Source organism: Phocoena sinus, chromosome X (assembly GCF_008692025.1).
Source record: "Phocoena sinus isolate mPhoSin1 chromosome X, mPhoSin1.pri, whole genome shotgun sequence".
NCBI classification, from domain to species: Eukaryota; Metazoa; Chordata; class Mammalia; order Artiodactyla; family Phocoenidae; genus Phocoena; species Phocoena sinus.
Genome location: NC_045784.1, coordinates 61,167,607 through 61,181,334, shown reverse-complemented (window position 1 = coordinate 61,181,334; position 13,728 = coordinate 61,167,607). Strand labels below are relative to the sequence as shown.

Below are 13,728 nucleotides of genomic sequence, written 5' to 3'. Positions count from 1 at the left end.
AAACTCAAGAAGGGGGTTGTGGGAACCTCCAATATGTAGCTGCTTAGTCAGAAACACAAATGACAACCTGGACTTGCAATTGGCATCTGAAGTGGGGGCACACTTGTGGGACTGAGCACTTAAATTGTGGGATCTGATGCTATCTCCAGTTAGATAGTGTCAGAATTGAGTTAAACTATAGAACACCCAGTTGGTGTCCGCTGAGATCTGGAGAATTTCTTGGTGTGGGAAAAACACTCACACATTTGGAATACAGAAGTATTCTATGAGTAGAGTAAATGAGTATGTCCCTTTCATAGACAATCTACCAAAAATGGCCCGTAAAGAAATAGAAAATCTGAAAAGACCTATAACTAGTAAGGAGATTTAGTCAGTAATTGAAGATTTCCCAACAAAGAAACACTCAGGATTAGATGGCTTCACTGGTGAGTTCAATCAAACATTTAAAGAAGAATTAATACCAGTACTTCTCATTCTCTTCTAAAAAATTGAAGAGGAGGAAATACTTCATAACTCACTCTATGAGGCCAGCATCACCCTGATACCAAAGCAAGACAAAGACACCACAAGAAAAGAAAACTACAGGCCAACATCCCTGATGAACATGGATGCAAAAGTCCCCAACAAAATACTAGCAAACTTATTTCAACCGCACATTAAAGGGATCATATACAATGGCCAAGTGGGATTTATCCCTGGGATGCAAGGATGGTTCAACATATGCAAATCAATCAATGTGATATATGATATTAACATAATAAAGGGTTTAAAAATCACATGATCATCTCAATAAATTATATCTATATGTATGTATACACACACAGTTGTAGGGAAAAAAGCGATCTACAGATTCAGTACAATCCTGATCAAAATTCCAATGGAATTTTTTGCAGAAATAGAAAAATCAATTCTAAAATTCATTTGGAATTTGAAGGGACCCTGAATGGCCAAAACAGTCTTGAAAAAATAACAAAGTTGGAGGACTCACACTTCCATATTTCAAAACTACCAACTACTACAAAGCTACAGTAGTCAAGACGTGTGGTACTGGCATAAGGAAAGAAATATAGATCAATGGAATAGAACATACAGCCCAGAAATAAACTTTCACATATATAGTTAATTGATTATCAACAAGGTGCCAGAAGATTCAATAGGAAATTGACAGGCTTTTCAACAAAAGCACAGGCAACAACAACAAAAAATAGATAATTGGAATGTATCAAAATTAAAATCTTTTGTGCATCAAAGGATACTATCGAGGAAGTGAAAAGATAATGTATGGAATGCGAGAAAATATTTTCAAATCATATATCTGATAAGGGAATAATATCCAGAATAGAAAAAGAACTCCCACAACTCAGAACAAAAAAACAAACAGCCCAATTCAAAGGTGGGCAAAGGGACCTCCCAGGTGGTCCAGTGCTTAAGACTCCAGGCTCCCAATGCAGGGGGCCCGGATTCAATCCCTGGTCAGGGAACTAGATCCCTCATGCCACAACTAAAGATTCCTCGTGCCGCAACTAAAGATCTCGCACATGGCAACAAAGATCCCGCATGCTGCAACTAAGACCCGGCACAGCCAAATAAATAAATATTAAAAAAAAAAAAGATGGGCAAAGAGCTTGAATAGATATTTTTTCAAAGAGGATATATACAAATGGCCAATAAACACATGAAAATATGCTCAACACATCATTAGGGAAATGCAAATCAAAATCACAATGTGATACAACTTCATACTTATTAGGATGGCTATGATAAAAAATGGAAAATAACAAGTGTTGTTGAGGATGTGAAGAAACTGGAACTCTAGTCAATTTATGACAAAGGAGACAAGAATATACAATGAAGAAAGGACAGTATCTTCAATAAATGGTGTTGGGAAAACTGGACAGCCACATGCAAAAGAATGAAACTAAACCACTATCTTACACCATACACAAAAATTAACTCAAAATGGTTAAGACTTAAACGTAAGACCTGAAACCATAAAACATCCAGAAGAAAATATGCGTGGTAAGCTCCTTGACATTGGTCTTGGTGATGAATTTTTGAATCTGACAGCAAAAGCAAAAGCAACAAAGGCAAAAATCAACAAGTGGGACTACATCAAGCTAAAAAGCTTGTACACAGCAAAGGAAATTATCAACAAAATGAAAAGGCATCCTATTGAATGGAGAAAATAATTACAAATCATACATCTGAAAAATACAAAGAACTCATACAACTCAATAGCAAAAAAAAAAAAAAACAAAAAACAATCTGGGCAGAAGATCTGAACAAGACATTTCTCCAGAGAACACATACAGATGACTAACAGGTACATGAAAAGATGATCAACATCATTAATCATCACGGAAATGCAAATCAAAACCACAATGAGATATCAACTCACACTTGTTAAAATGACTATTACAAATAAAAAAACAAACACACACAAAAAACCCAAGAAATAACAATTGTTGGCAAAGATGTGGAGAAAAGGGAACACTTGTGCACTGTTGGTAGGAATGTAAATTGATGCAACTACTATGTAAAACAGTATGGAAGTTCCTCAAAAAATTAAAAATAGGACTACCATATGATCCAGCAGTTCCGCTTCTGGGTATTTATCTAAAAAAACCCAAAAATACTAATTTGAAAAGATGTATGCACCCCCATGTTCATTGCAGCATTATTTACAATAGCTCAGATATGGAAACAATGTAACTATCAATGGATGAATGGATAAAGAAATATATTATTCAGTCATTAAAAAGAATGAAATCTTGCAATTTGCAACAACATGGATGGATCTCGAGGGCATTATGCTAAGTGAAATAAGTCATACAGTGAAAGACAAATACCATATGATCTCTATCATATGTGGAATCTGAAAACAATAACAACAACAACAATCTCCAAGCTTGTTGGAGATTGTTTATTTTATTTTAAAAAATAAAAATTCTTCTTAAAATTTTAAAAAAATTAATTTTTTTTTAATTTTTAAAAAAATTTTTTAAAAATTTAAAAAATTTTAAATTTTATTTTAAAAAATAAAAATTATTTAAAAAAATAAAAATTGTTTATTTATTTTTTAAAAAATAAATTTTTTTAAAATTGGAACTTTTGTACATTGCTGGTGGAAAGGTAAAAATGTTTGCAGCTACTGTGGGAAATAGTTTGATGGTTTCTCAGAAAGTTAAACATAGAATTACCATATGATACAAAAACTCTACTCCCAAAGAAATTGAAAGCAAGGACACAAACAGATACTTGTACACCAATGTTCACAGCAGCATTATTCACAATAGCCAAAAGGTAGAAATGACCCAAGTGTCCATTAACAGATAAATGGATAAATAAAATTTGGTATATACATGCAATGGAATATTATTCATCCATAAAAAGGAATAACATTCTGATATATGCTACAATAAATATGAATCTTGAAAACATTATGCTAAATGAAATAAGACAGAAAAGTTCAAATATTGTACAATTACACTCATATAAGGTACGTACAATAGGAAAATTCATAAAGACAAAAAGGGGGCTTCCCTGGTGGCGCAGTGGTCAGGAATCCGCCTGCCAAGGCAGGGTACATGGGTTCAAGCCCTGGTCTGGGAAGATCCCACATGCCGTGGAACAACTAAGCCCATGCACCACAACTACTGAGCCTGCACTCTAGAGCCTGCAAGCCACAACTACTGAGCCCACGTGCCACAACTACTGAAGCCTGCACACCAAGAGCCTGTGCTCCACAACAAGAGAAGCCACTGCAATGAGAAGCCCGCGCACTGCAACCAAGAGTAGCCCCCGCTCGCCTCAGCTAGAGAAAGCCCACACGCAGCAACGAAGACCCAACGCAGACAAAAATAAAGATAAATAAATTTATATTAAAAAAAGGCAAAAAGTAGAATAGAGTTTACCACGGCTGTTGGGAAGGGACAATGGAGAATTACTGTTTAATAGGTACAGAGTTTCTCTTTGGGATGACGAAAAAGTTCTAGAAATAAATAGTGGTGAAGATTATACAACATTGTGAATGTACTTAATGCCAATTAATTGTACACTTTAAAATGGTAAATTTTGTGTTACATATTTTTTGCCATAAAAAATGCAAAAAGCAAATCAAAGGCCAAAGGAGAAATTCAGAAAATATATTTCAACCCACATAACAGAGGCCTGATTTACCTAGAATACAAACAGCTTTTACAAAGCAATAAAAAAGAGAAATAGAAAACTAGGCAAAGGACAAGAGCAATACACACACACACACACACACACACACACGAAAAGAAATATATGTGACTTCTAAGTATATTAGAAAACTTAGGGAATTCCCTGGTGGTCCAGCGGTTAGGACTCTGCACTTCCACTGCAGGGGGGACATGTTCAATCCCTGGTTGGGGAAGTAAGATCCGCATGCCACAAGGCGCAGCCAAAAAAAAATAAACAAACCAAAAAAAGTTTAACTCTACTCATGATAAAAAGATTGTGTTAAGATACCACTCTTTTCCTAGAAAGATGGCAATATCAGAAAGTTTGATAATATGTTGTTTTGGCGAGGCTGTGGAGAAACACTCTCATATTCTGTTGTTGGATTGTAAATTGGTATATTTTTTGTAAGGCAACTTATCAAAAAAATTTTAAAGTGTGCTCACTTTGGCAGCACACATAGTAAAATTGGAACGATACAAAAGATTAGCATGGCCCCTGCGCAAGGATGATATGCAAATTCGTGAAGCGTTCCATATTTTTGAATGCATGTATAACTGAATCACTTTGCTGTACACCTGAAACTAACACAACATTGTAAATCAACTATACTCCAATAAAAATTTCTTAAAAAAGAAAAGAAATTTTAAGTACATATGCCTTTTTATTGGTAAGTAACAGAAAACCCAACTCCAATAGGCTTAAACAATAAAGAGGATTTAGGACTTCCCTGGTGGCACAGTGGTTGAGAGTCCGCCTGCGGATGCAGGGGACACGGGTTCGTGCCCCAGTCCGGGAAGATCCCACATGCCGCAGAGCGGCTAGGCCCGTGAGCCATGGCCGCTGAGCCTGCGCGTCCTGAGCCTGTGCTCCGCACCGGGAGAGGCCACAACAGTGAGAGGCCCGCGTACCACAAAATAAATAAATAAAGAGGATTTATCAGTTCAAATAACTGCAAATTCCAGGGGATGAGTGAGCTCTGAAATTGGTTTGATTTTGTGGATCAACAATATCACCAGGGACCTAATTTCCTTCCATCTGTCAGTTCAGTCATCCAAAGTGCAAGCTCCACTGTAAATCTGACTCCCTTCTTGGTAGCAAAAGGGCTGCAGCACTTGAAGTCTTCACATCAGCTACACCATACTGTCCAAAAGAAGAGACAAAGCTGGCTTTTGTTCTCTCTCAGAAGAGCAAAGAAAAACAAAAACAAAAAGAAACCCTTCTTCCCCCAAATACTTCAAAAAATATCCTCTAACATTTCACTGACTTGCATCATTGGCCCATTCCTGAAATTTCCCCTTGACAGGACAATAGTATGCATTGATTGGCTAAGGCCTGGGTTGCTTGAACCAATAACTGAGACATGGGGGATGGACTTACCCTGATTGGGTTACATGTGTGGTGCACCCCCTCCAGAAGCTGGGAGTGAGATCAATTCTACCCCCTTCAAACTTTATGACTGCTAAACAATGGGGAAGATATGGAATGGATGTTGGGCAGGGATAACATCAACCACTATATACTTTGATACAGCAACCATACTTCTAGGAATTTATCCTAAAAATATGCTGACCCATGTGTACAAATAAGTATGTTCAGGGAGATCATTTGTAATAACAGGATATTGGAAACAACCAAAATGCCTGGGACTGGTTAAATAAATTATGATGTAGCCATACAAAAGAATAAGGCAGATATAAATGTATTGATATGACACAATCTCAAAAATATATTAAGTGAAAAAAGCAGAGTGAATAGCCTGCTACCATTTGTGACAAAAAGAGAGAAGAAATGGATATATGGATATGATATATTTTAAGTGAAAAAAGTATGATAAACTCCCATTTTCATCAATAACCAGACAGATAGATATCCAAATGCATGTGCACACACACATATATACCCATTTATACTTGTATATCCATGGTTTGCATAGAATATATCTGGAGGATAAACAAGAAATTGACAGTGGGGTTCTCTGGAAAGGGAACCAAGGGAACTAAGGAATAGGGGTAATATATAACTTTAATTGTATATCCTTTTATATTGCTTGAGTTGTTTTTTACCATGTGCATGTATTTTTAGTTAAAAAACAAAAATATTTATTAGTTATAGGCTTCTATTTTTTACCTGTCAGATTGTCGAAGATAAAAATATTTTTTAATAGTTTTATTGGTCAAGATGGCATAGTAGGAAGACTCTGAGCTCACTTCCTCTCACAGCCACACCAAAATTACAACTATTTACAGAGCAACTATTGATGAGAAAGGCCAGAATCTAGCAGAAAAGATCTTCTACAACTAAAGACATAAAAAAGGAACCACAATGGGGCTTCCCTGGTGGCTCAGTGGCTGAGAGTCCACCTGCCGATACAGGGGACACGGGTTCCTGCCCCGGTCTGGGAAGATCCCACATGCCGCGGAGCGGCTGGGCCCGTGAGCCATGGCTGCTGGGCCTGCGTGTCCGGAGCCTGTGCTCCGCAACAGGAGAGGCCACAACAGTGAGAGGCCCACGTACCGTAAAAAAAAAAAAAAAAAAAAACCACAATGAGATGAGTAGGATGGGCAGAGTCACAGTATAGTCAAGACCCACACCCCAGGGTGGGCAACCCACAGATGGGAGAATAATTACAATTGCAGAGGTTCTCCCCATGGAGAAAGGGGTCTGAGCCCCACATCAGGCTCCCCAGCCCAAATGTCCAGCATCAGGAAGATGATCCCCCAGAAAGTTTGGCTTTGAAGGCCAGTGGGGCTTACTTTCAGGGGAGCCAGAAGGCTGTGGGAGACAGAGATTCCATTCTTTTTTTTTTCTTTGCAGTACGTGGGCCTCTCACTGTTGTGGCCTCTCCCATTGTGGAGCACAGGCTCCAGATGCGCAGGCTCAGTGGCCATGGCTCACGGGCCCAGCCGCTCTGCGGCATGTGGGATCTTCCCGGACCAGGGCACGAACCCGTGTCCCCTGCATCGGCAGGCGGACTCTCAACCACTGTGCCACCAGGGAAGTCCAGAGAGATTCCATTCTTAAAGGGTGCACACAAAATCTCACACACTCCAGGACCCAGGGCTGCAGCAGTAATTTGAAAGGAGCTTGGGTCAGACCCACCTGCTGATCTTGGAGAGTCTCCCAGAGAGGCAGGAGGCAACTGGAGGTCACCCTGGGGACACAGACACTGGTGCTGGCAAGTGCCATTTTGGAATACTCCCTCTAGTTTATTAGTCTGGGGACCCAGCCTTGCCCCTGCCCACCAGTCTATAGGCACCCATACTGGGATGCTTCAGGCCAAGCAACTAGCCAGGCAGGGACAGCCCCACCCACCATCAGGCAAGCTGCCTTAAGACCCCCTGAGCCCACAGCTTCCCCTGGACACAGCCCTATCAACAGAGGGCCCAGGACCCAGCCCCATACACCAGAGCACAGGCACTAGACCCAGGACCCCCAGGGCCCTGTAGCTAGAGACCACAGGACCCAGCTCTGCCCACCAGTGGGCAGGCACCAGCTTTAGGACACCCTGGTACCTGGACCCACCCACCAGTGAGCAATCTCTAGCCTTGGAACCAGCCTCACCCACCAGTGGGCAGACACCTGCCCAAGGACAACTGCAGCCCCACAGCCTGCCATGAGGACTCAGACCACCCACCAGCAGGCTGGCACAAGCCCTGGGACCCACTGGGCCACGCCCTTACCCACCAGCAGGCCAACACCAGCTCTGAGACATCTTGAGGGCCTCAGCCAGCTGCTCTAGGATCCATCCTCAATCACCAGTGGGCTGACACAAGCTTCAGGACACCCCAGACCCTGCAGCCATGTCAAGAACTGGCCTCAACCACCAGTAGTCAGACCCCAGCTCTGGGACCCCTGGGCCCTTCAGCCAGAGACCCCAGGACCTGGTTCTACCCACCAGTGGGCTGACACTAGCCCCAGGACCCAGCTTCACCCACTGGTGAGTGGGCACCAGTGGTGAGATCTCCTGGACTCAAACCCCACCAACCAATGGGTGGACACCAGCCCCAGGATCACCACAGCTCCACAGCCTGCCTTGTCAGCTGAAACATCAGCAGGCAGAGAGTAGCCCTGGGAACCCCACAGACCATGACCCTTCCCACCAGCAGGCCAACTCCAGCTCTGGGACACCTTGGGCTCCTCAGCCAGTGGCCCTGGAATCCATGCCAGTGGGCTGACACCAGCTTCAGGATACACAGGACCCTGAAGCCAGAGACACCAAGACCTGGCTCCACATACCAGTGAACTGGCACTAGCCCTGGGACCCCCTGGGCCCTAGCCACACCTACTAGCAGGCCAGCACCAGCTCTGAGATGCCTTGGACTCCTCAGCCAGCCACCCCAGGATCTAGCCCTATTCACCAATGGGCCAGTACCAGCATTGGGACACCTGGGAACCTGCAGCCAGCAATGTCAGGAACCAGCCCCACTCACCAGGAGGCCAACACTAGATCCAGGAACTCCAGTCCCACAACCACCCACCCTAGAACAAGGTTCTGCCCACCAGTGAGCAAGCACTAGCCTGGGACCCCCCAGGGTCCCTCAGCCAGGATCTCATGACCCGGCCCTGCCAACTAGCAGCTGGTAGCCTCCATGCAATGCAGGGCCTGACAACCAGTCAAACCAGGGGTGAGCCATGCCTATGAGATCACCCACAGTAGTCAGCCCACCATAACAGAAGGACCCACCCAGCCAACATAGGGGGCACCCCTAGAGCATATAGCTCTGGTGATAACAGGGAGGTGTGCTGCTGGGACACATAGGATGTCTTCTACAAAAGGCCACTTCTCCAAGGTTAGGAAACATAACCAACCGCCCAGATACACAGAAATAAAAACAGCAAGTTAGGCAGAATGAGGTGACAGAGGAACATGTTCCAGATGAAGGAACAATACAAAACCCCAGAAGAAAAACTAAGTGAAATGGAGACAGGCAATCTACCCAATAAGGAGTTCAAGGTATTGATCATAAAGATGATCAAAGAACTCAGGATAAGAATAGATGAAGAGAGTGAGAAGTTAGAAGTTTTTAACAAAGGGTTAGAAAATATAAAGAAGAACCAAACAGATGAAGAATACAATAAGTGAAATGAAAAATACACTAAAAGGAATTAACAGTAGACTAAATGATACAGATGAATGGATCAGCAAGCTGGAAGACAGAGTAGGGGAAATCACTGAAGCAGAACAGAAAAAAGAATAAAAAGAAATGAGGACAGTTTAAGAGACCTCTGAAACAACATCAAGCATACTAACATTCACATTACAGGGGTCCCAGGAGGAGAAGAGAGCGAGAAAGGGACAGAGAACATATCTAGAAGACATAATAGCTGAAAACTTCCCTATCCAGGGAAAGGAAACAGATAGCCAGGTCCAGGAAGCACAGGGTCCTAAACAGGATCAACCCAAGGAGGACCACACCAAGACACATTGTAATTAAGATGGCAAAAATTAAAGATAAAGATAGAATATTAAAAGCAGCAAGGGAAAAGTAACAAATACCATACAAAGGAATTTCCATAAATCTATCAGCTAACTTTTCAGCAGAGACCTTTCAGGCAAGAAGGGAGTGGCACAATACATTTAAAGTGAAAAAAGGAAAAACCTACAACCAAGACTACTCTACCCAGCCAGGCTTTCATTCAGATTTGATGGAGAGAGCAAAAGTTTTGCAGATAGGCAAAAGCTAAATGAATTCATCACTACCAAGCCAGCTTTACAAGAAATGTTAAAAGGACTTCCCTAAGTGAAAAAGAAAAGGCCACAGCTAGAAACATGAAAATTACTAAAGGGAAAAACTCACTGATAAAGACAAATATAGTAAAGGTAGTAAATCATCCATGTACAAAGCTGTAGGAAAGTTTTAAAATAAAAGTACTAAAGTAATCTATATCCACAGTAAGTCATTAAAGACTACACAAGACAAAAAGATGTAAAATACAACGTCAAAAAAGCGATAATAGGAAGAAGGGAGTAAAAATGCAGGGCTGTTAAAATGCATTTGAAATTAAGAGATAAGCAGCTTAAAGTAATCACATATATGTGTATGTACATGGATTTTATATATATATATATATATATATATATATATATATATATATATATATATATATATACCTGATGGTAACCACAAACTGAAAATCTGTAATAGAGACACACACAAAAAGAGAAAGGAATCATCCAAACTAACACTAAAGATAGTCATCAAATTACAAGGGAAGAGAACCAAAGAAGAAGAAAGGATAAAAAAAATTACGAAAACAACGCCCAAATAATTAACAAAATAGAAATAGGTACATACCTATCAATAATTACTTTAAATGGAAATGGACTAAATGCTCCAATCAAAAGACACAGAGTGGGGACTTCCCTGGTGGTCCAGTGGTTAAGACTCTGCACACTCCCAATGCAAGGGGCTGGGTTTGATCCCTGGTAAGGGAACTAGATCCCGCGTGCCACAACTAAGACCCAGCACAGCCAAATAAATAAATAAATATTTTTAAAAAAATGACATAGCATGGCTGAATGGATACAAAGACAAGACCCATATATACACTGCCTATAAGAGACACACTTCAGATCTAAAGACACACACAGACTGAAAGTGAGGGGATGGAAAAAGGTATTCATGCAAATGGAAATCAAAAGAAAGCTGGGGTAGCAATACTTATGTCAGACAAAATAGACTTTAAAACAAAGACTGTACAAGAGACAAAGAAGGATGTTACATCATGATTAAGGGATCATTCCAAGAAGATGAAACAATTGTAAATATATATGCACCAAACATAGGAGAACCTAAATACCTAAAGCAAATATTAACAGACATAAAGGGAGAGATTGACAGCAACACAGTACTAGGTGATTTTAACATTCCACTTACATCAATGGACAGATCATCTAGACAGAAAATCTGTAAGAAAATTCTGGCCTTAAATGAAACATTAGTCTAAATGGACTTGATAGATATATATAGTACATTCCATCCAAAAACAGTGGAATATACATTCTTTTCTAGCGCACATGGAACGTTCTCCAGAAGAGATCATATGCTAGGTCACAAAACAAGTTTCAGTACATTTAAGAAAACTGAAATCATATCAAGTATCTTTTCCAACCACAACACTATGAGTCTAGAAATCAACTACAAGAAAAAATAATTGCAAAAAAACACAAACACCTGGAAACTAAACGATATGCTACTAAACAAACCAATGGATCACTGAAAAAATCAAGGAAGAAATTTTTAAAATATCAATACCTGGAGACAAATGAAAATGAAAACACAATGATCCAAAATCTATGGGACACAGCAAAAGTAGTTCTAAGAGGGAAGTTTATAGTGATACAAGCTTACCTCAGGAAATGAGAAAAATCTCAAATAAACCACCAAATCTTACACCTAAATGAAGTAGAAAAATATGAACAAACAAAACCCAAATTTAGTAGAAGGAAAGAAATCATAAAGATTAGAGAGAAATAAATGAAATAGTGACTAAAAAAAACAATGGAAAAGATCAATGAAACTAAGAGTTAGTTCTTTGAATAAAAACAAAAATAAACAAACGGGACCTAATGAAACTTAAAAGCTTTTGCACAGCAAAGGAAACTATAAACAAGACAAAAAGACAACCCTCAGAATGGGAGAAAATATTTGCAAATGAATCAACGGACAAAGGATTAATCTCCAAAATATATAAACAGCTCATGCAGCTCAATATTTTAAAAAAACAAAAAACCTAATCAAAAAATGGGCAGAAGACCTAAATAGACATCTCTCCAAAGAAGACACACAGATGGCCAAGAGGCACATGAAAAGATGCTCAACATCACTAATTATTAGAGAAATGCAAATCAAAACTACAATGAGGGACTTCCCTGGTGGCGCAGTGGTTAAGACTCCACGCTCACAATGCAGGGGGCCTGGCTTCGATCCCTGGTCAGGGAACTAGATCCCACATGCATGCTGCAACTAAGAGTTTGCATGCCACAACTAAAGGAGCACATGTGCCACAACTAAGGAGCTGGTGCACCAAATAATAAATAAATAACTACAATGAGGTATCACCTCACACCAGTTAGAATGGGCATTATCAGAAAATCTACAAACAACAGATGCTGGAGAGGGTGTGGAGAAAAGGGAACCCTCTTGCACTGTTGCTGGGAATTAAATTGATACAGCCACTATGGAAAACAGTATGGAGGTTCCTTAAAAAACTAAAAATAGAATTACCATATAACCCAGCAATCCTACTCCTGGGCATATACCCAGAGAAAACCATAATTCAAAAAGACACATGCACTTCAATATTCATTGTAGCACTATTTACAATAGCCAGGTCATGGAAGCAACCTAAATGCCTGTCAACAGAAGAATGGATAAAGAAGATGTGGTACATATATACAATGGAATATTACTCAGCCATAAAAAAGAACGAAATTGGGTAATTTGTAGAGATGTGGATGGACCTAGAGACTGTCATACAGAGTGAAGTAAGTCAGAAAGAGAAAAACAAATATCATATATTAATGCATATACATGGAACCTAGAAAAATGGTACAGATGAACCAGTTTGCAAGGCAGAAATAGAGACACAGATGTAGAGAACAAACATATGAACACAAAGGGAGGAAAGTCGAGGTGGGGTGGGATGAACTGGGAGATTGGGATTGAAATATATACACTAATATGTATAAAATAGATAACTAATAAGAACCTGCTGTATAAAAAATAAATTAAATTAAATTAAAAAAATATTTTAATTAAAAAAATAAAATTGTACCCTACAAACTTGCCATAAAAAAAGTTAGTTCTAAAAAAAAAAAAAAAAAAAAAGTTAGTTCTTTGAAAAGATAAATGAAATTGATAAACCTTTAGCCAGACTCATCAAGAAAAAAAAGGGTCCTGGGCATCCCTGATGGTGCAGTGGTTAAGAATCTGCCTGCCAATGTGAGGGACACCGGTTCGAGCCCTGGCCTGGGAAGATCCCACATGCCGTGGAACAGCTAAGCCCGTGCATCACAACTACTGAGCCTGTGCTTAAGAGCCCGCAAGCCACAATGACTGAGCCCACGTGCCACAACTGCTGAAGCCTACATGCTTAGAGCCCACTCTCCACAACAAGAGAAGCCACCGCAATGAGAAGCCCGTGCACCACAACGAAGAGTAACCCCCGCTCACCGCAACTAGAGAAAGCCCGTGCACAGCAATGACGACCCAACATAGCCAAAAAAAACCAAAAAAACAACACCACAGGAACGAATAGGATCATAAGAGATTACTACAAACAACTATATGCCAATAAAATGGACAACCTAGAAGAAATGGACACATTCCTAGAAATGTACACTCTCCCAAGACTGAACCACGAAGAAATAGAAAATATGAACAGACCAATTGCCAGTAATGAAACTGAATCAGTAATAATAATTTAAAAATCTCCCAAAAAACAAAAGTCCAGGACCAGATGGCTTCACAGGTGAATTCTACCAAATATTTAAAGAAGAGTTAATACCTATCCTTCTCA

At 40.2% G+C, this 13,728-nt stretch overlaps 1 protein-coding gene and 1 non-coding gene across 2 annotated transcripts in view; one reads left to right on the top strand and one right to left on the bottom strand.

Annotated features, from left to right (window-relative positions):
• The first annotated feature begins 4,641 nt into the window (after positions 1 to 4,641).
• LOC116748227 lies at positions 4,642 to 4,746 on the top strand. Its single transcript, XR_004348238.1, has one exon. It is a non-coding gene; the product is annotated as a U6 spliceosomal RNA (small nuclear RNA).
• A 367-nt stretch (positions 4,747 to 5,113) lies between these two features.
• Positions 5,114 to 13,728, bottom strand: part of ITGB1BP2 (integrin subunit beta 1 binding protein 2) — a 32,977-nt gene continuing 24,362 nt past the window's right edge. Inside the window, exon 10 of the mRNA XM_032619779.1 lies at positions 5,114 to 5,346. Coding sequence (XP_032475670.1) covers positions 5,254 to 5,346 — 93 coding nt within the window. The 3' untranslated portion in view covers positions 5,114 to 5,253. The remainder of the gene's footprint in view (positions 5,347 to 13,728) is intronic.